This window comes from Pituophis catenifer, unplaced genomic scaffold, assembly GCF_029215685.1.
Source record: "Pituophis catenifer annectens isolate HBS135680 unplaced genomic scaffold, rPitCat1.0.hap2 SCAF_2, whole genome shotgun sequence".
Lineage (NCBI taxonomy): Eukaryota > Metazoa > Chordata > Lepidosauria > Squamata > Colubridae > Pituophis > Pituophis catenifer.
The window spans coordinates 130554983-130582614 of record NW_027256882.1 but is presented as its reverse complement, the minus strand read 5'-3'; the positions used below and the strand labels follow the sequence as shown (position 1 = coordinate 130582614).

The 27632-nt window shown below is 41.0% G+C and overlaps 1 protein-coding gene across 2 annotated transcripts in view; it reads left to right on the top strand.

The window, feature by feature from the left end:
• MGAT5B (alpha-1,6-mannosylglycoprotein 6-beta-N-acetylglucosaminyltransferase B) overlaps positions 1-27632 on the top strand; it is a 247542-nt gene that overhangs the window by 86758 nt on the left and 133152 nt on the right. For both annotated transcript variants that reach the window (XM_070934597.1, XM_070934596.1), the window contains exon 3: positions 14855-14999. In XM_070934597.1, coding sequence (XP_070790698.1) covers positions 14855-14999 — 145 coding nt within the window. The remainder of the gene's footprint in view (positions 1-14854; positions 15000-27632) is intronic.

The following is a 27632-nucleotide window of genomic DNA, read 5'->3' as shown; positions in this document are numbered from 1 at the left end:
CCCATGCTGAGCGATCTAGAGCACATCCAAATAATTAGTCTACAATGCTTCATTTCAGTTTTGGCACATCCCCAATTCTGATTGGGTACCTACTTTTTACCCACTTTGTAAGGCAATGTCAACCAAGTTTGCTGGCCTGCTATCTTTTCATCTGCTCAGTAATTTTTCCCCCGTTTCATCCAGTGATCTTCCAAGAAGTTTGGTAAAGTCTCCTAGGCCAGTTTGGCCTAGTGGTTAAGCCATCAGGCTAGAAACCAGGAGATTGTGAGTTCTATTCCTGCCTTAGACCAGCTGAAAGCAGCTAGGTGACTGTGGGCCAGTCATTTTTTCTCAACCCAACTCACCTCACAGGGTTGTTGTTATGCCAAAAATAGGAGAGGTAGGAGTATAAAAAAGGTGGGATATAAATAAATAAATCCTTTGTTGCCACAACATTTCTATAATCCTACAGTGGAATGAAAGAGCATCATGTTCTTAGCTTTTAATCATTATAGCATGAGAGCAATAAAAAGACCATAAGGGGAAAAAAGAGCTCCACATTCATGTCAAAATAAGAATGTAGGAAGGGTATGTGTCTAGTATGTATGAAAACATCTGGGAAAGCAAACGAAAGGCAAAAGGGTTAATCAGAAGGGAACAACTCCTAAAAAGGAAAAGGGAGGTATTGAGAGACCTTCCCACACAGAGGCCAGCCAATGCAATTTGCCTTCCTTGACAGATGGGAAGAACAAAAAAGCAGGTAAACAACCAATCATGCTTTGAGTATGAATATGGTCCTATTGACAGAACAAGGCAATTTGGTCTGAATTGTGTTAAATTGGCTTCAGGAAAAGTTTATTTATTTTATTTTATTTTTATTTGTTTAAATTTCTATACCGCCCTTCTCCAAATAGGACTCAGGGCGGTGCACAGCCTAAGTAAAAACAAAGCATACAAAATTTAAAAAACAGTATTAAAATAATTACATATTCTGGCCGTAAATTAAAACAACCCAATTTAAAACCAATTTAAAATTTAGCTCAAGCCGGCCCAGCTAGTTGAAATAAATAAGTTTTCAGGGCCCGACGAAAAATCCGGAGGTCTGTTATTATACGTAACTCCGGGGGAAGGTTATTCCAGAGGGTGGGCGCCGTCACAGAGAAGGCTCTCCCCCTGGGGGTCGCCAGCCGACATTGTCTGGCGGACGGCACCCTGAGGAGGCCCACTCTGTGCGAGCGTACTGGCCGGTGGGAGGCTATTGGTGGCAGTAGGCGGTCTCGTAAGTACCCCGGCCCTAAGCCATGGAGCGCTTTAAAGGTGGTCACCAACACCTTGAAGCGCACCCGGAAGACCACCGGGAGCCAGTGCAGCTCGCGCAGGAGAGGTGTCACATGGGAGCGCCTCGTCGCCCCCATAATCCCCGCGCGGCCGCATTCTGGACCAGCTGGAGCCTCCGGGTGCACCCCAGGGGGAGCCCCATGTAGAGAGCGTTACAGTAGTCCAGGCGGGAAGTGACTAGTGCCTGAGTGACTGTGCGTAGAGAGTCCCGATCTAGAAAGGGGCGCAACTGGCGTATCAGGCGAACCTGATAAAAAGCCCCCCTGGCCACGGCCGTCAAATGGTCTTCTAGAGACAGCCGTGCATCCAGGAGGATGCCCAAGTTGCGAGCCCTCTCCGTGGGGGCGAGTGATTTGCCCCCAATAGCCAGCGATGGCATCAGCTGGCTATATCGGGACGCTGGAAGCCACAGCCACTCGGTCTTGGAGGGGTTGAGTCGGAGCCTGTTTCTCCCCATCCAGGCCCGCACGGCCTCCAGGCACTGGGACATCACTTCAAGGGCATCGTTGGGGTGGCCTGGGGTGGAGATGTACAGCTGGGTGTCATCAGCGTACTGATGGAACTCCACCCCGAAGCCACGGATGATCTCACCCAGCGGCTTTACATAAATGTTGAACAGAAGGGGCGAGAGGACCGACCCTTGTGGCACCCCACAAGCAAGGTGCCTCGGGGTCGACCGCTGCCCCCCCGTCAACACAGATTGCGACCGGTCAGAGAGGTAGGAGGAGAACCACCACAGAACGGTGCCCCCCACCCCCAACCCCGCCAACCGGTGCAACATGATACCATGGTCGATGGTATCAAAAGCCGCTGAGAGGTCTAACAGGACCAGGATAGAGGAGCAACCCCTATCCCGAGCCCTCCAGAGATCATCCACCAACGCGACCAATGCTGTTTCCGTGCTGTGCCCAGGTCGGAAGCCGGACTGGAGCGGGTCTAGATAGACAGTTTCATCCAGGTACCGGGGAAGCTGTTGTGCTACCACACTCTCAACAACCTTCGCAACAAAGCGAAGGTTGGAGACTGGACGATAGTTAGCCAAAACAGCCGGATCCAGAGAGGGCTTCTTGAGGAGGGGCCTCACAACCGCTTCTTTCAAAGCAGCCGGCAGGACCCCCTCACTCAAAGAAGCGTTAACAATCTTCTGGAGCCAGCCTCGTGTCACCTCCCGGGAAGCCAGTACCAACCAGGAGGGACACGGGTCCAATAAACATGTGGTCGCGTTCAGCCGTCCCAGGACCCTGTCCATGTCCTCGGGAGCTACAGGATCGAACTCCCCCCAGATAACACTCTCAAGACCTGCCTCAGTCATCCCGTCCGGACATACCCAGTCAGATGCCAGCCCTTCCCGAATCTGAGCGATTTTGTCATACAGATACTGCACAAAATCCTCAGCTCGGCCCTGCAAGGGGTCATCCCGCGCTTCCAGATGGAGGAGGGAGCGGGTCACCCTAAACAGGGCGGCCGGGCGATTATCTGATGACGCGATAAGAGCGGCAAAATAGCTAGATTTTGCCGCTTTTATTGCCACTAGGTAGGTCTTAATATGAGACCTCACCAGTGTTCGGTCGGATTCGGAGCGGCTGGTCCTCCAACTACTCTCCAGGCGTCTTTTCCGGCGCTTCATCTCCCTAAGCTCCTCGGAGAACCAAGGAGCTAGGTGAGTTCGGTGCCGGGTCAGAGGCCGCAAAGGCACGACACGGTCCAAGGCCCCGGCAGCCGCACTATCCCAGGCGGCCACCAGGTCCTCAGCCGAGTCGTGAGCCAGAGTCTCAGGAAATGGCCCAAGCTCCATCTGGAACCTATCAGGGTCCATCAGGCGCCTGGGGTGGAACCACCTGGTCGGTCCCGCCTCCCTGCGGCGGGGTGCAGCGGTTAGAAAGTCCAGTCGAAGGAGCGAGTGGTCAGACCATGACAAGGGTTCGATGACTATATCCCCTGTATCAAGGCCACTCGACCACTGACCAGAGACAAAAACTAAGTCCAGAGTGTGTCCACCCATGTGAGTGGGGTCATGAATTAACTGAGTAAGGTCCATGGCCGTCATGGAAGCCATGAACTCCCGAGCCACCTCAGACGTTTCGCCGACAGATGGCAGGTTGAAATCCCCCATGACTAGAAGTCTGGGGGTACCAACCGCCACCTCAGCTATGACGTTGAGCAGCTCAAGCAGGGCCGTTGCCACGCGGCAGGGAGCCAGGTACGTGATCAACAAGCCCATCTGTACTCCACGACCCCATCTCACAAAAAGGGACTCACATCCGGCTATCTGTGGAACAGTGGTCTCCCTCGGATCAAGACTTTCCTTTATAATAACTGCCACCCCCCCCACCCCTGCCCTGAGCTCTCGGCTGATGAAATGCTCGGAAACCTGGTGGGCACATATCCACGAGGGGAACCCCCCCCTCATGGCCCAACCAGGTCTCCGTAATACCTGCCAGGTCCGCTCCCCCCTCCTGAATAAGATCGCAAATGAGGGGGGCTTTATTTACCACAGACCTGGCATTGCACGACAGCAGCCGAAGGCTCGGGCCCTGAGAGTCTGAACAGCCTGGGATACGAGAAGGGCTATGGGGACCGGGGCGCGCCACCGCTCGAAGATAGCGAGTGCGCGCCCCCACCACATGATGCGGCCCCCTGCTCCCGCCATATCTGCCCCTCCCACTCAACACATTGATAGAAAAGCCCTCGACAGAATGGACTCTAATGTCCCCCTTACCCCCGGAATCCACACCCTCCGTGGCCCCACTAACAGCTGGGCCGGACCCCTCCCCCCGTGGGTTAACCCCCAAACCCACACAACCCTCCCACCCCTTAAAATCCCTTAAAAATCTATCAAAAAGTTTCCCTAAAAAACCCCTCAATCCCCTTTTTGCAGCATGCCACCTCTCGGGGTGCCAAAGCCCGTCATAAAGGTAGGCCCTTGATAAAGTAGAGGGCCACACCTGCGAGAGGGGGGAGTCTCGCAGAATAAGAAGTTCTGTTGGTGAATACATCTAATCAATCAGTTAATTAATTAAGCTGGGGGAAGTCCACGGCCTGGGGGTAATCCAGATAGTCCAAGGTCTGGGGAGGGACATTCAATCAATTCCAAGTCAATAAATTCAATAAATCCCACTGCTCTCTCACAGCAGTGGATGGAGTCTTAAGCCACTTTGAGGCCAGAATGTTAACACCAGCTGCCCTCTCACGAAAGCTGGGAAGGGCCAAAAACCGCAGTCATCGTCCGGCTCCATACAAGGCTTGAAATCTGAGATATCTCACTCACGAATCAGGAGGCAAATCAGGGGGCTGTAGATGTCCATGGGAGGCAAATAAAGTTGGCAGACAAATAGTTTATTACCCTAAGTCTGGGAACCTGGGCTACAGACCTTGCAGGCTAACGTTTACCCAAAAACTGATGATTTCCCAGTCCTGAATCCTTGTTCCAGTGATAGGGCAGATAAATTGTTTTATTTATTAAATTTAAATGCCTCCCATCTCAATATCCAAAATGATTCTGGGTGGGGTTACTACTACTATATCATAACCAAATTATACTTTTAAAAAGTCCAGTGATAGCATGAAATCTTCCTTCTGCCATTTTATGCCCATGCTGGCTGTGGATGATAAGAATGATAGTTCAATTTATCAGAGACTGGTTATTGGGAATGGTTGTTTTTTGTAGATTTATGTTTTAACACTTCATAGTAGTAAGATATGACCAGTATATATGAGCTATATCTACTGGGCCAGAATAATAATGATTTTAAAGTATCATCTGTTGAGGTAAAGTGATCTCTCCAGCAGGAAAGAGAATACAGCCACCACAAAATGAAATCCTTCTTTATTCCGTTAGTCAATCAACAGTCCATGGGCAACAAATTCACGGCTTCAGGTTTCCCCCTGTGAATTACCTGAAGTAACGTTTTGAACTGTCTGTTCTATTATGAAACCCATTATTTCTATTATGCTTCTATTATGAAGCTTTTTCCTGAAAGTGTAAAACAACATGATTTTGTAGAATAAACAACTCTCTTTGATGGGGAAGTAAAATAAATTATGACAATTTATCACATATCCAGTATTAAGACACAAGGCATCACAATTAGAAAGTCAACTTGAACTGGAACAGCTCCTAATTTTATTTATGCTAATATATTTAGCTCTGCTCTGGATTACTATGCTATCTAATCAGATGAAGAGTTGTGGGTTGCCATCTTTTTGTCTATAAATATGACAGGATTCTGTCATGATTGATCATGTTTTCCAAACTAATCTGCATCGATGCTTAGATTCTGGCTGTCGTACTGTCCCCAAGGAATTAAGATGCTTCTGTTTTGGTTGCTTTGATTAGCAAGGAAGAAGTCAATCTGATACCCACAGAAAATTGGGGCTACAACTTCCACATTCTCAAACCAACACAATTAATGACCAGAGCTTTAGGAGGTTGGCTCTGAAGAGCTTTGGAGTAGGACTGTGGAGAACCAAGTCTTTATTCAAATCCTTGGATAAGAATTATTTTATTAAGCCAATGTCATCAGGTCAGTAACTCTGTCAGCATAGCACTTACAGGATTGTTGTGAGATGCACAACTGTACATGTCATTTGGCGTTCATGCAAGATAAACATACTGTAACTAAATTATTCAAGTGGTAACTCTCCTCAGTTGCTTTTTCATTTTCTTCATGCAACGCTGAAACTCACAAAGTGAGTTATTTTGCTATAGAGAATGAATATATTTTACAAATCTCTAGCTCAATCCTACTCTTCATCTGAGGGAGTTATGTTTATACAACATTCAGAAGGTCTACCTGGGAACCAGATAATTTAATAGCATCCCTTTTGCATCACTGCCAGCCAAGGAGAGTGTGGAATGAGAAGTTAATGTGTGATTTTGCAAATGATGTATGAACAAGGACATTGCCTGGGGCAGGTCTTTGCAAGGCTGAAAGTTGCAACTTAGTCACGTCTCTTGGTAAAGGTCTATTGGTAATGTGTTTTTATAAACTGGAAATACAATATATTAAAGCCACAGACACACACTGCAATGGCCTTGTCACCACACAAGTCTCTGAGGACTGGAGATTGTTTGTCTTTCCTAGAACAAAGTTCAGTTTTGATTAACTTTGAAGTTAAAGAAGATAGGTTCTCTGTTTTGAAGCTGGTTTATAGCAGAAAGGGGTACACAGGGAATTTATTTTGTGTAAATATTGATTTGTAATATTGCAAAATGCATATTTTACCATAAAAATATTTTAACTAGTCACATGAAAGAAATTACAGTTGTAATATGTTTTTGTGAGAAACATGTTGATAATACATAGTCACGTGTGTGTGTGTTTATATGTATATATAGTGATGAGATTCAGCCAGTTTGCACCACTTTGGGAGAACCGGTTGTTAACTTTCTGAGTAGTTTGGCAAACTGGTTGTTGGAAGAAATCATTAGTGCAGAGAACAGGTTGTTAAATTACTTGAATACCTCTCTCTCTCTCTCTCTCTCTCTCTCTCTCTCTCTCTCTCTCTCTCTCTCTCTCTCTCTCTCTCTCTCTCTCTCTCTCTATATATATATATATATATATATATATATATATATTTGTGTGTGTGTGTGTGTGTATACATACCTATATAGACAATTGTGGCATATCTCAGAAACTATAGTTAAATAACCAGTGGCTTAGCAGTATGGGCGAACCAAACTGCAAACAGTTCAATTACTCTCTATGAGCATATTCTATCCTATTGTTGATTCCTGGAGTGTTCTGGCTTTAGCAATAATCACAGTTCCAATTACGGGTGATTAAAAAGAACTACAGTATGTTTATTAAATCACTCAAAGTACTCTCTGCAACCGAGCCACGCCCTGTTCCATTCTCAGTTCTCCACTGTTGTACCCTGGCCCATATTGGAGCCCAAACAGAACTGTTCAACCATCAGCAAGGGATAAGCTAAAACCTGTCCTGTGAATCCCCACATTACATTCCCTACTGAAAACTGACAGGGTACAGATCTGTTAGGATGGATTGAGGCCACTGACCTTCTCCTACAGGTCTATAAATCATATCCATCAAAACTACTAGCTGGCTTCTTCTGACCCCATTTCAAAATGCCAGAGCTTGAGCCCTTGACATTTTCTGGGCTCAAAGTAGAGTGGTGTTGTTACTATTTTTTAAAAAAAATGATGAATGTATTATTTTGCTGATTCTTCTATCTGTCCCTTTATGTTTTCTCTTGTTTCTACTTTCCTTTCTCTGGAGTTCCACACAGAGTATAAGTATTCAGTCAGCTGAATTTTATCTGGTATTGAACTGTGCTGCATTCAATATCCTTCTTCCTGAATGCAGGGCATTGCTTAAGGCAAAATACAAATAAAAATTAATGTACAATAATGTACAAATTAATGTTCAGGTCCCTGAAAGACCTGGGAACCATTTATGTGAAATGCCATCCTGCCAATTCTTTTCCATTTCTGATTTGTTCACACACTCAAGACCCACTTCAGATTTGAAGGGAAGGCATGAAGGAAGCACTTTCTTCCAGCCCTCTACCTCTTCCTAACAATGAAAGAAGCATTATTGTCTGATCCTTTACTTACCCTTCATCCAGACCATTGTAAAACATATATCTGAAAGAAGCATTACCCTTATTACATCTCCAACAAAAATATTGTTTCTAACAGTCCTTTTCTTATGCAAGCACAATGGAGTTTAATAAATTCTAATTGTTCTCATGATGTTCTATTTGGAGAAAAAGTAGTGGATTATAAAATAAAATGGTGCAAGAAAAGCTAAAATGTTCAGAAGATAATATTCTCTTGAATTATATACCTATTACATGGAATTTGAAACTGGACTCTCTGTGGATTCTGAAAATGGATTCTCTATGCCATTACTATGGCCATAAAACTGATATTGCAGGATTGGGAAGATAAATATATGGCCCCTTTCATGCAGTGAATTGAAGACCGGATTGCGCTTGCCACCTACAAAAGTATTGCCTATAGATGTAGAGTTTGTATGGAATATGTGAATCATTTATACAAAATACAGAAGTTTAAGAATACAATAGTTATACCTTGTTTCCCCCAAAATAAGACATCCCCTGATAATAAGCCTAATCGGGATTCTGAGTGCATAGCAATAAGGCCAAGTGCTTATTTCAGGGTTCAAAAAAAATAAAATAAAACAGGGTCTTATTTTTGGGGAAACACAGTATAAGTGTATTAAAACTATATATGTACTTCTCCCAAAGGTGCTTTTTCAAAAGGCAACTGGGTCTTGTTTTATCTTGAAGATGGTTTCGCTTCTCATCCAAGAAGCTTCTTCAGTTCTGACTGGTGGAGGATGGAAGGATTTATATTCCTTGCAGTTGTCTGGTGGTTAGCACTCTTTCTGAGAATTGTTGGGGCCACTTGGAGGTTTATCTGTGTCCTCAGGGGCACCTGAACAGTGCAAATGGGTCAGTGGTGGGTTTCACATTTTTTTACTACTGGTTCTGTGGGTGTGGCTTGGTGGGCATGGCATCGATTGGTGGGCATGGCTTGGTGGGCGTGGCAGGGGAAAGATCCTATAAAATCTCCATTCCCACCCCACTCCAGGGGAAGGATATTGTAAAATCTCTATCCCCACCCCACTCCAGGGGAAGGTACTGCAAAATCCCCATTTTCTCCCAATCAGCTGGCACTTGGGAGTCAGAGAATAGATGGAGGTGGGGCCAGTCAGAATTTTTACTACTGGTTCTCCGAACTACTCAAAATTTCCGCTACCGGTTCTCCAGAACTGGTCAGAACCTGCTGAAACCCACCTCTGAAATGGGTGTGGAACCTTCTTAGAACTGCTGAAATGATTGTGCTGTAAACAGGAGAATGTACTTGTACTTTAATATTCTCATTAGATAAGTATATATAGAATTGTAACTGTTTCCTGTTAAAATGATTTATTGCACTGTGTTCTTTCTCTGTCATATTTCTTTCATTTTTTTCTTAAAGCTTTTTTATTGATTATACAGCAATAAATAATAATAACAATTAAAAAAATCTTATTCCAAGCCAACTAGTCACATCTTATGCTAAATCAGTTTGTGAAACTACAGTTTGCTGACTAAGCAACAACAGTGTGAATTTGCATAAATTAAGCTCAAACCAAATCACATTTATGATTACCTGCAATGAGCTCTGGGTATTAGGCTTACTGTACATCTCTTTAAGCTCCCTACTTTTCTCACCAGGAATCATTTAAAGTAGGGCAGGATGTATTTGTGGCTTGTAGGAAAGTTCTTGGGCTCCATCCCCTCCCCCCTTTTTATTCTGATTTCTTGGGATAGAAACTGATTTTGTATACCCTGTATGTGTGGGTATATGGGTAGGGCTTTATAGTAATTTATAGACCATATCACAGTATGTAGCCACATCTGTAAAAGTATTGCAAGATGATCTGAGGTGAGGTGATCATAAAAACATCACTGAAGAAAAGAAATGAAGTCAGGACAGTTTTGTATCCAAACTGGCTTGTATTTCTTTCTTATTTAAGAAAAAAAAAGGAACCTTCTTAGTGGTGGCACCTTCTTTATGGAACATCATTCCTCCTGAGATATGGTTGCCCCCCCTCCCCCCCCACCCATTGCTCATCCAAAAAGCCTGAGGTTCATCTTGGAAGTATGCTTGGACAAACCATTTTTACATTGCTGTCAAGGAACAACATAAATGTGTCCATGAATTCACTAGAAATCAAACTCAACTTATGAGAATTTATCTTATTTGGATCAAACAATGTATCAAACAGGAGACTCCCTATTAATAAAGGACTGTATAACACAAGCTACTCTATATGGTCATTATAATTCAAAGATAAACGTAAGAACAAATGTCTGACATCTCACACATGAAAGAGGCCATGGAGAAAAAGCCTGATGTTCACAAGGTTACCGCCTGTGGCAGAACCTCCCTTCACAACTACAAGACAAGTTGCCAAGAAAAAAAAGTAAGAAGTCTCTCTTTTTTTAAAATGAGTTTTTAACGCCAACTGGAAATTCTTCAGTAAAGCAAGGAAAAGGTATCTCATATTATTGGGAGATGATTCACATTGAAGGCAGGGTAGTATTTTGCACTGCTGCTACTGTCATGGATAAAGTTTTGATTGGGTTTTGAACCACCTTCTGATGTCTTTGTTTTTTTTAATTCTGCATAGCCTGATATTCAGAAATTAAATGGCTGATATGAATATGGATATGGAATAGTGGGGGGAAATCCAGTTACTTAATTTCTATATGTCAGGTTGTTCTTAAAAGCATTGGAGCAGAACTAGTTAAGAATTTGGCAGTCCCATCAGCATCAGGGATTCTTAATTATCTCTGCTCTCATTTGGGGGAAAAATAAGCATGTAAACAATAACAAGGTTATTATCCCTGGTGTATTGAGCTCAGCTGTATAGAGAAAGACATTTTAAATTATTCAGGAAGATTTAACTGAATAACTTCATACATTTTGTTCACCTGTACATTTCATTTTTCTATCATAGAGGATTGGGTCAGCTCTTTTCTTTATAACATAAAAGAATCTGCAAAAATATATGCATTCTGTATGCACTTTCTCCTAATAATATTCATTTTTAAATGCATTTCACCTAATGTATGCACTTTTGCAAGCAATTTTCTCCAATATAGTATATCTCTAATGTATTTTTACATAATAGGATACTGTAAGGGTTTTTTTAGGGGTGGAAGTTTTGGACAATTTCAAGAAGTAGATATTGGGGAAATTTGCATGAAAATGCAAAGTAGTTTTAAACATCCCTAGCTCAGATGGCCATGCTTCTGACATTTTTTTGTGCCTTAACAGCTTTATTGTAGATACATAGAACTCCAATAGCTATAGTATTATTTTTCTTAGCCAATCTCTGCTCAAGAAAATTGGTCTTGTAGGAAGTTAGCATCCACTCTTCTCCTAGGAAAATGAGATATTTTAGGAAATATTAAAAGGGCAGAATATTTCCCCTAAAAGGGAGACAGAAACTCAGCCCTCACCCCTACCTTTGTCAATGGGCCATTAAGGCCTGGGCCAGTCTATTCTACATAACAAAGAGCTACCTCCTTCAGGTAGAGCCATAATAGGAATTTCCCAAAGCCCTTTCATTACATCATCACCCAGCAAGAGTCAACCAAGCTTGGGACTCAAAAGACAACCTACCAAGTTACCCCTGCATGACTCCATGGGAGTCTGACAACCAATCAGAACACAAGCTCAAATTCAAAGCCCAACAGAGGGCATAAAACCCAGGCACTCTTTTTTGCCCAGGACTTCAAAACCATGTGGTCCTGTCCACCATTAAAAACCATTTTTCCAAGCAGTCTCCATGTTTCCAATGTCTTTCTTCCCACTTGGAACTGAATCCAGATGGACATTTCTTCCAACAGTCTTTTTATTCTTTGCCTATTATAATAGAAAATTTTCTAAGAATTAAAACTCCTCACAAAGGTCAATTAATAACCTTTTTAAAGATAAAATTTAAAAGATAACATTTGTGGAATATGAACCTTGATTCCCAAAATACTTAATTCAGTCTTAAAAGACTGAATGTCTTAAAAGAGCTAGTATGGTATGGTGGCTAATTGGTTGGACTAGGATCAAACTGAACTAAGACTTAGGTTGCATCATGAATGGAAATCTCCTCAGTGCCTATGGCCCTGTTACTATCCTTCAGCCCAGCCTACTTCATAGGATTGCTGTGTAGGAATCTAATGATGGGAGATACCTTGTAAAATGCCTTGAGCTCTAGGAGAAAAGAATGGATATAAATCTAATCAAATAACAGAAGCAAAAATATAAATAAATATTAGGAATCTTATACTTTGACTGGCAAAATCCAGACAGCTCCTAGATGGCAGCAGAAGAGTAGAGATTTTGCCTCCCAGATATGGTATTCTATGGGAGCTGAAAGAATTTTGTCCCTTAATCCAGAAACATTGAGGCACTCTGCATTTTACTGTTTGGTGGCAGGTCTATGTTTGATGCTAGGAAAAATATGCATTACATTACAGTGTGTCTGTAGGTCCCCAATTGTTTCTCTTGTCCTCTAACCTCCCGCTGCTTTGTAAATGAAAATTTGCTTTAAAGAAGTTCAGAAGAATGAAATGACAGCAATAAATTTGATGAGTAACTTAGCTTTGTAGGGGGCATACATATAAATATTATACAGGACAAATTTGTTCTCTGTCCTTTACTTTCATCTCAAGGTCTTTCTGGCATTATCATGAAAGAAACAATAAAAAACCAATAGGCTTGGTTTCTCAGCCAACATGATAAAGAAATCTATGGATAAATGTACTAAGTAATGAAAGTTAATGCCGTTTGTAATGTTCTCCAAACATGTTTTGCAAGAAATAATTCCCATAGCTGTGGAAATATTTATTGAATAACAAGCCTAAGGTTACAGCACAAATCCTGGAAATGCCAAATTATTGATATAACTTTAGTTGGGTGGCTATGTTAGTTTACTACATCAAAAATAAGAATCTTGTGATATATTAAAGACAATTCTTAGCACATAAATATTTGTGTTCCATCTTCCATTTCATCAAGTATATTGATTGGACTCCTCAGAAGGATACCTAATACTTCCTTCCTTTCCTCAGCTCTACTAACCTTAAGGACTAGAGGGTTTTTTGTATTTCTCTGCTGGTCCTGCCAAACCAGCAGGGAATCAGTTCAATTCTTAGCACTTTGAATATGGGAACAAGATGGACTTCTTATACGTACTTATCAATCAACTTTTCCTTTTAACATTCCAAGGATTGAGACAGAGGTTTAAATCTCTGGACAATAAGTAAATAGGAATCAGAGTAGCACAAGAACAGGTAGTCCTTAACTTATGACCACAATTGAGCCCAACATTTCTGTTGCTTAAATGAGACATTTGTTAAAGTGAGTTTTGTCCCATTTTATGATCTTTCTTGCCACAGTTGGTAAGTGAATCACTGCAATTGTTAAGTTAGTAACACAGATGTTAAGTAAATCTGGCTTCCCCATTGACTTCGCTTGTCAGAAGGTTACAAAATGCAATCACATGACCCTGGGACACTGGGACACTGCAATCATCATAAATATGAGTCAATTGCCAAGCATCTGAATTTTGATCATGTGACCATGGGGATGCTGCAATGGTCATAAGTGTGACAGCTGGTCATAAATCACTTTTTTCATTGTAACTTTGAACAGTCACTAAATGAGCTGCTGTAAATCGAGGACTATCTATAGTGCTGAAAAGCATCCTTTTTTTTTAAAAAAGTAGAGGACTGCAAACTACAAATACAACTTTCTCAGTGGGCTGTTTCTGTGCAAGCTGTTGTATTTCATTGTGCCAACCTGCTTCTGCTGTCTCTACTGCTAGTAACTAGCTAGCAAAGTGTTAACAGTTTACCACAACTCTGACACTATCAAGTCCTGCCACTGATGAGGGGTTTTTCGGGCACCTACGTTCCTGACACCTCTAAAGCCTGAAGGATCAGAGGCAGCAAAGCTGTATCATCTTATATGAGCAAGTCATTGATGGTTCTTCAGTATTATACCAAGTGTGGCAGTATAGAAAAGCAAGACCAAAAAAATAAAATAAAAAATTAGAACTTAAAAGCCACTTTTAAAGCTTGTTCGTTTGAGTTTTAAAATTAGAATAGGACATATACCTCATTGGGTTTTTTAAGGCTCTTTCCCAAATCATCTGGAAACTGCTGCGTTGTCCTTTTCTTACTTGGCTTTCTCTGCCTTAAAAGTTATGCATGGATAATATTTGGAAAAACATATAGCCACCTAGCTGAAAATTGGCAGGATTAGTGACCTCTGCTATTTTTACCCAAATTCTGTTGGAAAATGAAGGTGTTGCAAACACTCTGAAACTTCTTATTGGAGTCTAATAGAGAAGTTTTTTTTACAGCTCAACTTTGTTTTTCTATGAATCTCAAACATATTTTTATATACACTGAGAGCTTATGCACTGGAGACAAATTCTTTGCGTGTCCAATCACACTTGGCCAATGAAGAATTCTTTTCTTTTCTTTTCTTTTCTTTTCTTTTCTTTTCTTTTCTTTTCTTTTCTTTTCTTTTCTTTTCTTTTCTTTTCTTTTCTAAAATTTGCAAACTCAGCTGGATTCATGCCTTCTTTGCCTATTGAATCTGCACTTTTTTTTTTTTTTTTAATTTGATTTATATGCCGCCCTTCTCCGGAGACTCAGGGCGGCTTACAATGTGCTAAGCAATAACTTTGATCTCAATCAGGGCCAACTCACACAGGCCCATCACACAATGTTATATTCGATGTTAGGGGGCCACAAAGGTTATTTTATTGTTTTTGCTGAGAACAAGCTAATCCAAGAACAGAGCATAACATGTAGTAATGTGTGTCAGATTAAAATCTGGTCAGCAACTCCTTCCCGCCTTTTTCCCATTCACAAGAATTAATGTTTGCCCTTTCCATCTGTCTGAATGTATCTCTGCTGCTTCTTGAGCACCACTGTAGAATGTTCTTCTGTTCCTTTCTCTTTCTTCTGCTTTCCTGTATGACTGCAGTGATGGGGACTCTGGAGTCCAGAGGAGTGCTGAGGAAAATGAGTGATATGCTGGAGACAATGGTGAAGAGGATGGAAGTGCTAGCCAGGCTGGAGAATAGCACAGATTTCCGGAAAGGGGAAGAAGCCCATTTCCCAATGGACAGGTCAGTATCTATGGACTGAACAGTTGATCTGGCATTCCTTAGTGTCCATCCAACATCTTCTAGATTCAACGACTGAGGTCAATCCATCACTCTACATAGGATTGAACTGCATGAAGGATGAATATTTATGTTTGCATGGCTCCAATTTCTTGGCACAATTAGGTGTGTAAATCATTATGTGGAGTACAGAACACAGCTATGTTCTCTTAAGTGACTAATTGATTAACCAATCACGTGAATTGGGTTTACTGATTGTGAGTTCCAGTCCTGCCTTAGTCATGAAATCTTGGACCAGTCACACTCTCTCAGCCCAACTCATCTCACAGGGTGGTTGTTGTGGGGAAAATAGGAGGAGGAGGGTATGTTCACCACCTTGAGTTATTTGTAAAAATAATAAAGGGGGAATATAAAAACATGTGAAACAAAAACAAATAAAGCTCTTTGGAGTTAGTTGCTGATGATACCCAACTTTTTATATCCACCCCGAACCAGCCCAGTGATGTCCTCGATGTGATGTCCCGGTGCCTGGAAGTGGTATGGGTCTGGATGGGGAGGAACAGGCTTCGGTTCAACCCTGCCAAGACCGAGTGGCTGTGGGTACCGGCATCTTGGTCCGATCAAGAGATTCCATCTTTGGCTATAGGGGGCGAGGTGTTACCCCCTGTAGACAGGACACACAATTTGGGTGTCCTCCTGGACTCACGGTTGAGCTTAGAAGATCATATAACAACCGTGACTAGAGGGGCGTTTGCCCAGGTTCGCCTGGTGCACCAGTTGCGCCCCTATTTGGACCGGGATGCTCTACGCACAGTTATTCATGCGCTAGTCACCTCCCGTATTGACTACTACAATGCTCTCTACTTGGGGCTGCCTTTGAAGACCACTCGGACCAGCTTCAGCTGGTGCAGAATGCAGCCGCGCGGGTTGTGATGGGAGGATCCCGATATGCCCATGTTACACCTCTCCTGCGTGACTTGCATCGGTTGCCGGTTGCCCTCTGGGTGAGATTCAAGGTGCTGGTGATGTATAAAGCCCTACATGGCTTAGGCCCAGGATATCTGTCGGACCATCTGCAACCAGCAACAGCTCCCCATCGTCCGGTGCGTTCTCACAGGGAGGGCCTACTTAGGGTGCCGTCGGCTAGACAATGGTGGCTGGCGACCCCCAGAGGTAGAGCTTTCTCTGTGGGCGCACCCACCGTTTGGAATCAACTCCCCCAGGGTTGGCCCCTGACCTTCGCACTTTCCGCCATGAACTAAAAACACAACTGTTTAAATTGCCCAGCCTGGACTGATAGGGTTTTGATTTTTAATGTATTTTAATATGCGTTTAATATGTATTTTAACATGTTTCTTACTTGGATTGAGATTGTATATCTTAATTGTTGTGAGCCGCCCTGAGTCCTATGGAGATAGGGCAGCATATAAATCTAATTAAAATAAATAAATAAATAAATAAATAGTGTGATGACCTGATGCAATATGATGGTTGGGTTTTAGCTTAGCCACTGTGGTTTGAAAAGTAAACCATGTTTATGTTCATCTTATTATGTACATGCAATTTATGAATCTCTTTTCATTGGGTGGTACAGGTGGTATATTAAAAAGAGAAGCAAATATAAGCTTATATTTGAGGTCAAAATGCAACCTGGGGTTGCAGGTATCATTTCATCCATGTGTTCCTTTGCTTGTCCTGGCAAGCAAGATTTCAATGGTTAATTGCAAAATGAAGAGGGGAAAGAGAAAACACAGTTAGGAGAAACAAATTACATACTATTTTCTGGTGTGTGTGTGTGTGTGTGTGTGTGTGTGTGTGTGTGTGTAAAACTTCTATAGCTTGAAAGATTCAGCAATTCTAGGGTTCATTACATGTGGTTTCAATAAAAATTTCATACTTTTAACAATTTAGAGGATCTGATCCAGAATTTAGCTCTGTAGTTTCTCTGAAAAAGGAGGGAATTAGAAGAACCTTGAAATAAATAATAACTACTGTGTAAAAATATTTTTAAAGCAATGATGGGAAGTGTAATGTAGGCTTTTTAGTAAGGGTAGTGATGGCAATTTGTATGATGGATTGGCTGTTCATTTTTTAAACATAAGAGTTCTAATTTGATTTCAACTTGATGTAGCTCTTGAGAACATGGAAGATTAAGTTCTGATGACTGTGCAATTGTTAACAATGGAATAACATTTTTTAAAGTTGAGCATTGTTATGGAACAAGGTTAATATTCAGAGTAATTAATACTACAAAAAGTTTAGCCAAAGAAATCTCCCTCTTCTCTTATTTTCTCATTTTTACCCTCAAAGTATTATGTATATCCAGACAATATATTTTACTTGCTTACTTAGGCTGAGGATAGTGGCTGCAATTCTGCAAGTTAGTGGAGCTTAAACATCATAGAAATGAATGAGATTTTATTTGTAATGATCTTCTCCTGTTTGATTTTGGTGGAATTTAAATGCATCTCTTTTCTCATTGTGTGAAATTTAGACTTTCAGAGATATGAGTTTCTGTAGAACTGTAATTGTCCATGGGATGGATGAATCTATCTCTGTATGTATATGTAGTCTCTTCACATATTCTAACCTTCCTGTTTTTGCAGGATTTTACAACACAGTATAAAATTCAGATTAACTCTTAGCTAGTGGTACTTTATTATTTGTATCCTCCTCATGGTCTATCTTATGAGATAACATTGTGGAGTAATACAATTCTGCCTTGAGGCATTTTGCATTCTTTAAAAGATTTAAAACTACTGCTAAAATGAGAATCTGTTATCCTTTTCAAGAAATAATATATGATTATAAAACACAGTGCAAGCATAGGTCTGGTTACTCAGAAATAAGTCTGAGTTAAACTGGATCTCAGTTCCTATAACTGTATATATGAGTGTAGCTGGCAGGCTTCATAATATAGAGTAGTAATGTTCCAAATTGATATATTAATCATCATTGATCCACACCTATAAATTTATCTCAGATGTTAAGCAGTTATCAATAGTATCAGAGGTGAAAACTGACCTGTTTGATATTGAATATTCAACAGATATTGGAAATCGAGGAATTATGTGATCAGTGGACTTCTACTGTATCACAAACCCAAAGGACTGAAAGTAAAATTGCTGCATGCTGTGGTGATAAGCTGTTTATTATTAGACATTAGGCAGATTCCATTCGTAATGTCCTTTTTCACATTTAGTTCTTTTTCATATTTACCTCATTGTTTTTTCTCTCCAGGAATTGCCTTTCTGAGAGAGCCCTTCACCGCTTTTCGCAGACAGTCTACTAAGCTCTCACAAAAGAAAGGGGGAGGAGACAATAAAAAGCAGAAGAAGCCTTAGTTTTAGGCTTCATTCCAGCTCAGTAGTCCAAGCCGGCTTTGAAGAGCAATTTCCTTCTTAATGCAGCTATGGGTTGCTTTGAAGTTAAGCTTTGATTAAGCTAATAGCAAATAAGTGAGTGGCAATGTTGATTGCTGGGTTGCTTTAGCAATCTTTCCTCCCCCTCTTCTCCCCCCCCACCCCCGACACTTTCTTCTAGAAACAGAACTGAAACTTCTTCCATAATTCCTTCTGATCTCAGAAAGGAAACAGATGAGCAATGAAACAGAAATAATCAATATGAAAAATCAACACCAGCTTTGGATAATCTTTTAGGGAGCTTAATAGATTGCTTTGTATTAAGCAGAGGTGGGCTTCACATAATTTAACAACCGGTTCGCCTAGTGCAGAACCAAAAATGTGAATGCATGTGTGAATGCGCCATTTGCGTGCGCACGCACCTTCCACACTTGCACACAGCTTCAAACACACAGCAGTTTCATTCTCGCAGCTTCCAGCACACCTTCTCAGGTAGCTATGGTGAGTAGAGCGGGCGAGGAGTGGAAATCAGCTGGGCTGCGTGGATGGGGTGAGCGAGCCAGAGAGTGACATATATAAGACGGGATAGCATCGGGGTGGATGAGTGGACCCAGCTGGTGGTGGGAACTACCGGTATGGGCGAACCGGTCCGAACCGGCAGTAGCCCACCTCTGGTATTAAGGCACACACATCATTGAGTTTTGCAGAAAACTAATGTATCTCTCCTTCCCCCTGCTTAAAAAAAAAAGATAAGCCGTCACTATATCATTCCCCCAGCACCAAAATAAACAGTGACTTAAATTTGTTTTTAAGGTGCTGTAAGTAATGTTCCTTTAACTGATTTGACTCTGCTTCAGAGTTATTACAAGGACAGACTATTTGACCTTGATCTGAAATTAGACTTTGACAGACTTTTGCTGAGTTGCAGGGGTGCTATAGAATGTTTGTCATTATACACGGTTCTCCAACATGTAAAGACTGACAGCTTTACTGATGTCAGTAAATCATGGGACCAAGCAAGGGTTGCTGGTGAGAAGGTAGTAAAGTTTTGTTTTGTTGCCTTTTGATTCCTGACAACTGCCTAGACTAGTCCCTGCTGCTTCCTTGGCAAGTTTTTTTTGGAAGTGGTTTGCCATTGCCTCCTTCCTTAGGGATGAGAGTGACTGGCCCAAGGTCATCTAGCTAGCTTTGGACTTCAGATGGGACTAAAACTCACTGTCTCCTGATTTCTAGCCAAGTGCCTTAATCACTTCACCAAGCTGGCTCACCAAGCAAGGTAATGCTGTCAGTATTACTGTTAAAATCACATTTACGAAAGTTTGCTTGTTTGTAAGAATTTATATTTCTGATCAGCTGATGTTTATACAATGGTTTTCAAAGGCAATTAAAAAACAGTTAAAATACCTGACTATATTAACACAGCAAAAATCAAAATGGAACTTCAAGCTGGCCCAGAAAAGCAAAATAGGTTTTCAAAAAACAAAAGAGGAAAGAGATGAACCTAAATTGATCTTTGGACAGCATCAATGGTAAATCATGCGTGGTCCTCTTGGATGCTCCCTGGATCAAGATTCTTTGGAATCGCCTCAAATGCTCTTGACATTTGTTTAATCAACGTCAGCTTCTTCTCAGAGGGCATTTCAGCTAGTGGCAATACTTGGCTGGACTTAGAAGATAAGCAGAGTCAAGCCTGATTAATACTTGGACTGAAAACTTGCAAGGTGAATGGAAAGTTGAAAAAAAATCTGAAAACAGGTAATGTGTAATTGCTTCCATACTTTTGCCAGGAAAATGTGAGAGTACATTAGGAATTAAATTTAAATTGTGCTGTCCTGTATCTTTGATTTTTATTTATTTATTTTTTTGCAGGATTGCAGCACCCTTAAAAAAAATTAGGACAGTTTGGTTGTCTTTTACAAAAAGCTTTTGTGAATGGGATATTTATCTGTAAACTTGGAAATCTTCCCTTTCTATTTTTAATAGAATTGCTCCTTGCTCCTGTCTGCAAGAAACCTAATACAATATACTCAATACCCAACCTGTATTGGATATTCCATACACTTTTGTGCTTGGTTAGGGCTTATTCATGGTGCCAGGTTGCCTCATCCCAAGTATCCAGGGTCAACCATCTTATTTATTTATTTCAATCTTATGGCCACTCAACTCATTAATGTAACTCTGGGCAGCTGACAAAGATAGTAGCCAGGACTCTAATACGTTCCAGATGTAAATACCACAAGCTTGGTTGTGTCCATAATTAAAACTGTCTTCTTCAATTAACATTTTCTCAATAGATTAGATTAGATTTCCCTCCATCCACAGGACAGAACTTTGTGGATACTGTTTTTCAATATATCTGGTTAATGGCAAAAACTCTTCCTTTGGCATAATTTCTTCTTATAATGAAAAGCCAGACTTTTAGGACCAGCTTCAGAATTAAGTTCCACATGGGCTGATCTTAACTGTCAAATAATTGAGCCCTGCTCCTTTCCTACTACGGAAAAAAAAATGCTTGAAAACCTATGTTAAGACTTTCTTGGTTTAAACAGCTCCTGTGTTACTTAAGAACTAAAAAAAGCCAACGTGCCTGGATGAAGAAAAGTGTGTGGAACTAGAAAAGTTTATTATAAAATGAAATCTGTTACCATGGACAGAGTGTAGCTTCAAAAACAATAAGGATGGTTCTTTGCCTTTTGAGAATCACAGGGTTCAGGTGTTTGATGTTCATAATGACTTCCAATTTAGAGAAAGAATTCAAGTTTAAGATGCAAAATCCTATGTAAAAAACAGGGCTTAGTGTCAAACTTCTTTATACAACTAATTTGAAATCTGGGAGAGATGTGATAGATTTTTTTTCCTCCTGATTTTCAGGTTGCCACTGGCTAATTCACTGGAGCTATTTTGACAAACTAACTTGTGGTTTGTTAGTTGCTACTATTTCTGACTTGGACTCGTTGTTTCCTATCTCGTACCTTCCTGGAATTAATAGTTATCAAGGATTTATTCCAGTGGTAAAATCTGAACTGGTTTGCTACTGGTTTGCTGGCCATGCATGCATGCTGTGTTCCGTGCACGCCCTGTGCACATGCATGCGCAGGGCGTGCTGCATGTGCATGCATGTGCAGTGCGTGCTAAATGCACGCTGCGTGCGCATGCACAATACACACCAAAAGGAGGCTTGGTTAAGTAGAACAGCATTGGGGGGATCAGCTGTGCCGATTTCCTGCTTTCTAGCAAAGCTAAACCGCGCAGCACAGCTGATCGTCGGAAATACCAGTTCAGAGGAACTGGTAGCTTTTTTTTTACTATCGGTTTGCCCGAACCATTAGTTTTTATCACTACTGGTTTGCCCGAACTGGAGCGAACCAGTAGCATTTCACCCCTGATTTATTCCTAATTTTAGATTAGATAGATAAATTATTGGCTGGCTTGTGTCTGTCTTTGGCTGAATTGAAATCAGTTCTTCTGTTCGTAGACAGAGGGAATCCAAGCCAAACCCTCACTCTCTGTAAGAGTTTGAAGAGTATAGGACATAGTGGATATATTTCTCCAGGTCTTATGAAATGACTGAGTTTTTCTGCCTTGCCTTTGCTGTGAAATGTTTACTTTCAGGGATCAGGAAATCTGAGACTGGCAAGAAAATTACAACTCTTTGGATAGTGATAAGGTTTTTTTTAAATGTTTCTAATTAATTAATATTGCTGGTCCTTGGTTTCTTCTTCTGGACTTTTGGAGCACAATAGTCTACAAACATAATCTTTATCCAAAGTGGGTTTTCTGTAGAGCTCCTTAAATGCAGTTCCCAGATCAATGTTGCTTCCCATTTTCAGTATGTCACTGTGAAGAAGGGTGAGACTGGAGCCTTGGGGGGTTCCTGAGCCATCCATTACTTTGCACAGATGCACTCACATCCTGGGTAGAAACATGGCAACAGTCCTAAGGTAGCAGCATAGAACAATGCGGGGTTTCTGAGTTCAGGCAGTGTTGATGAATGACTATTGCTGCAATTACAATAAGGACAATAAGGAGGGCACTGGAGAAACAGGGCTTCATCCATTCTCTGTTGAAATCCTGGAGGATTGTCAAGTGTAGATGGCTCTGGGCCCGGTAGCTTTCAAAACTGTTTGTCTTCTGGCATAGCAAAGCCAGTTTAGCATATTACATAGCAGCAGCATGTCTGAGCTCCTCTCTGATTGGATTCACACATCATGCTAAGGCCAAATTTTGTTAATTGTGGTTTATTGTATAAATCAGTTTGCTCGGTTCACACTTCACACTAATCCATAATTGGTATTTTACCAACTTGCTAGCTAAATGCAGTATAGCCAGCCACTCTGTGACATATGGCACAAGTCCAGCTATCACATACATTACACAAGGAACTAGAGAGAAACCTGGATGTTGGATAAAGAAGTCTATCTCATTCATATATTTGCTTGATTAAAAAAAAAAGAGCAATATTTGAAGCAGTCTTGACATCTGAAATGTGAAATTCAACTAAGAGTTTGGAAGGTGGCTCGTCCATACTATATATATTTTGTTAGTGTAATTAGTAAAGGTAAAGGTTTTCCCTATCCAGTTGTGTCCAACTCTAGTGCTCATCTCTGTTTCTTAGCCAAGAGAGCCAGTGTTGTCCAAGGACACCTCTGTGGTCTTGTGGCCAGCATAACTGTATGCAGAGGCACACAGAACACTATTACCATTCTCCTGAAGTGGTAACTATTTATCTACTCACATTTGCATGCTTTCAAACTGCTAGGTGAGCAGGAGCTGGGGCAGAAACCGGAGCTCACCCATTGCACAGGGCTCAGGTCTCAAACTTGGGCTGTCAGTTTTCCACCTTGACAAGCTCAGTGGTCTTACCTGCTGAGCCATTGCACTCCCCTAGTATAATTAGTATGATGATATAATTGTCAATGCCATACCTTGTAACCAGGCTTGAATCAATTGGCTTTTAGATTTCTTCCAGCATTTTCACTGGGTCAAGCCAAATGTGAAGTTTATTCATACAATTAGCAATGTTGGTTGGGTTTTTTTTTTCTAATTAACAAAAAGAAACCAACTTTAAAAATTGTGGGACAGGATGATTAATAACCAAGAGGAGGAGAATTGATGTTTTTGCTGCTGTCATTTTTCATGTTAGAGGGGAGTTCTGATTTTTGCCATTTTCTTTTGGTGTTCTGCAGGACTTGGAAATCAGTGGGAATAGATGCTTATCAATATTTCTTTTAGTTTACAAAATAATATGATATACTATAGTTGTCCTTGTCCTTTGAGGCCATCCTTATTGTAAGAAGGGCCCATTCTAGTCTCAAATTTATAGCCATTTCAAAACATAACTCAGGCATTTAAAGGAATGATACTGTGATGTTGGAACCCTGCTGACAAGTATAAGTAGATAGTTTATCCAGTTCTTTTTCACTTTAAATGTTTAGCGTTTGTCCATAAGCTCCCTGAAAAGTATTTAGAGGCAGAGAGGTTTAAAACAAACTATAAATTAATATTTAAATGAGTGGTTTCTACATACAACTCCAATTGACTTCCAAACCTTACCTCTTCAGTTAGTTGCAGTTGGTTTAGTCTTTGGAATTTCCAAAAGCAGTGATGTTTTCTGGAGAAATATGAACACATTTGCTCCTCTAAGGGCAAATTTGGAATGTTTCTGTAGCTTCAAGAGTCATGTGCCTAATCAGATATGCTACGTGTCTGAACTGATACGAACTCCATTGTGACATATCTAGATTCTAAAACACATTTTCTGAAGGCAGAAGAGGCTAGAAGTAGTAAGTGCAGCCTTTGTGTTAGGGATGGGGTGCTCTCCTACAGCTGTGTCCTCAGAATTGCTTGCAATTTTGCTGGCATAAAAATGTGTAATTATTCGATTATATAGTAACGGATAGTCTCCAAAAAGTGGCCAATTAATCTTCATATTTAATTATTTCCAGGGATCAGTTAATTTCACAAATGTAAAACATTCGTTTCAGTACTGTAGTTAGTGACTTCACTCCTAGTTACATATAATGAGTCACAGCATAACACTTAAAGGAAGACATGTTTTGTTAGTCTTCTGCCAGCTTTGCTCTTTTCACTTCTGAATTGTTGCCATATATAGACCATCTTTATATAAACTATTGAGAAGCGGTGTGCCTTTTCCATGCTTGTCCTCTTGATCTATTCATGCCCTTAAACATCTAATGGAACATTAATTCACTGCCTATCTTATCCCATTCATAATAGACAATTGTCTGAGAAAGTTTATAAAACCAAAACCCCACTGCCTTTGATTATATCGAGGTCTTAATAATGGAAAAAAGCAGCAGCGAACCCTCTTTTATTAAACAGTACTTGAGATTTTGAGCTATATGAATGGCCATCACCTTTTGAACTCAATATCTACAGCAATAACATAATATGTAAAAGTACATAAGGATCTCAGCATCTTCCTTGAACCAGAAAACGTATCCCACTGAAGAAAATGATTAGGTAGTAACACTTGACATTGTTCATATGTAATAATTGGCTAGTGCATGAAAAGTAATCACAGTTCATTTTCTGATAAAAATAATGGTGGGCAGTATTTCACTAATTCTACTAAAGCAGGAAGTTTTCTTCAGAAAATTGCTCTAACAAAACTTTACTGTGGATCGTGGTACCAGAGGATTTTAAACAATTGGAAATAAACCTCAAATTATATTTCTTTAACTACGAAAAAGAAAAGAAAAAGATAATAACATCATATTTTATAAGCAAACAATAATGCATTCAAAAACAAACAGAAAAATCAGGATAACAGCATTGGGCCCAGTGGTGAAATCTAAAATTTGTTACTACTGGTTCTGAGGGCGTGGCTTGGTGGGGGAGGGGTAATGTGACTGGGTGGGGGTGGCCAATTTTTTTTTTTTTTTTACTTTTAAAACCATTTTTTCTACAAGCTCTTCGGCAAAGAGTTGTAAAAAAAATGCTTTCAAAAGGCTCTGACGATCCCAGCTGAGTTGCCTGATCGGCAGAGGCTTTTAAAAAGCCTCTGCCGATCAGACAACTCAGCTAGGATTGTCATAGGCATTTAAAAGGAAAAAAGGGTTTTTTTCTTTTAAAAGCCTTTGACAATCCCAGCTGAGCTTGTCAGAGGCTTTTTTTTTTTTTTTTTACTTTTAAAAGCATTTTTTGGCTGAAGAGGTTGTAGAAAAAATGCTTTTAAAAGTAAAAAAAAAGCTTCTGATGATTGTGCGGCTCAGCTGGGCATGGGGGGGGGAGCATGGATTTTTGCTACCAGTTCTCCGAACTATCCGCCGCCATCACTACCGGATTGGGTGATCCGGTCTGAACCGGGAACATTTCACCCCTGATTGGGCCTGAAGGAAGAAAAATGCTAACTTGCTTCTTAGTCAATATCTTTAATAGCTCCTGCCTAAAATGCAAGCTTTCAAGAACTCTTTTAACTTCCTTCATCAAAGGATACAAAGTAATAAATATATTTTAAAAAGGTAAAGGTAAAGATTTCCCCTGTCCAATCATGTCCAACTCTAGAGGGCAGTGCTCATCTCCTTTTTCTAGCCAAGGGAGCCAGCATTGTCCAAAGACACTTCTGCGGTCCTGTGGCCAGCATGACTATACGCCAAGGTGCGCTGAATGCTGTTACCTCCCTACCAAAGTGGTACCTATTTCTCTACTCGCATTTGCATGCTTTTGAACTGCCAGATGGGCAGGAGATGCGGCAAGAATGGGAGCTCACCCCATCATGTGGCACTCAGGTTTTGAACCCAGGCTGTCAGCTTTCCAGCTGACAATCTCAGTGTCTTTAACAAATGAGCCATTGCGCTCCCACAATATTTTTTTAAAAAGATATACAAACATCCCAGACCTCTTCCCAGACCAGCAGAATGCCTTGCTTGTGGCCATTTCCCCCAGGGCTGCATTTTTTTTCACTCTGTAAACCAATGCCTATGCCTAGGTTCAAAGGGAACCCTGAGGTTCAAAGATGCACTCTTACAAGTTTTGTAAGGGTGTTCTATTTTCCAGTGAATGAAATTTTTGCACCTCACTTCATAGTTAACTTGAGCAGACAGAGTGGCTTTCATGAATGCAGGAGAATATACATGTCCCAGGATAATGTTGTGGGATCCAATCTGGGTTGGTCACTGGGACCACAGGTTTAATCTTCCAAGCTTTCGGATTTGTGTTGGAGTCCATCATCAGGGAACTTCTCTCTAGCAGAGTGTGTGCTTTGGGCTATTCTGTGTGTGGTATTTATATGATGCCTGTTGTGTGTGACTTTTAGTTGTTGATTGGGTCCAATCAACAACTTTTGTTGGCTGGCTATTAATTTTGATGGCTGGCTATTAAGTCATGGGCTGTTGTTTCCTTGTGCTGCCAAGCTGTTGCCTCCTAAGTATTTGATAAACTGGTGGGAAATCAGCACTCCTGTTGACTGACGAGGAGCCCATTTCCCAGGTTTCAATCACTTCTCTGGCTGTTTTTGTGCCTGCTCATCCAACAATCTTAGTAGCTTCAAAATTGAATGTATGTCCTTGTTCAGGATAGCTTTACTCAACTTTCAAGATTCTGGTTTCGTACCTGTACAATTTGGACTTGTTTCTTCATTCTGGGCCCATTTTCCCCAGTCTGGCAACATGACACTATGGTCACAGCCATTCAGGAAAAGTGCTTAATTGCAGCCATACCATCATAATTGTAACTGTTCTGAATTTCTCTACCAGGATTTGCTAGTATAATTATGATGACGATATAATTGTTGCAAAATGGGCTGATTTTTTGAATTTTTTTGGTACTTTATTTCTTTCCTTCCCACCCATATATAGCTGCCTCTCAGAAGCATTTGGTTTTTTGGGTTTTTTTTTTACCCCTCCCTCCCTTTGGCTAATCTTTTGTTAACCAAGGCTACATGATGAAAAAGTGGTGATGGGGAACGGCAGCAAGTTATTTGATTTTTGTGGTGAGAGGGTGGATTTTTGTTAAATTAACAATTCATGTTGTCGTGGGTAGAGCAACTCAACTTGTGATTCCACATTTTAAACTCATTCTGAGGATTGAGACTGCAGGCTGAATGAATTAGTACAAGCAGCTATGGCACATTACTCATTAGAATATGGTTTGCAATCCCCTTTCATGTTTCTGACAACAGGAACTCTGATTGTAATGCAAATGCTTTGAGTGAAAATCACAAATTCCTAGCTGGGAAGCATTTCTGCGAACTAGAAAACCAAATATACTGTAACAGATCTTTTGAATATTTGGATTGGTCATAATAGAAGTA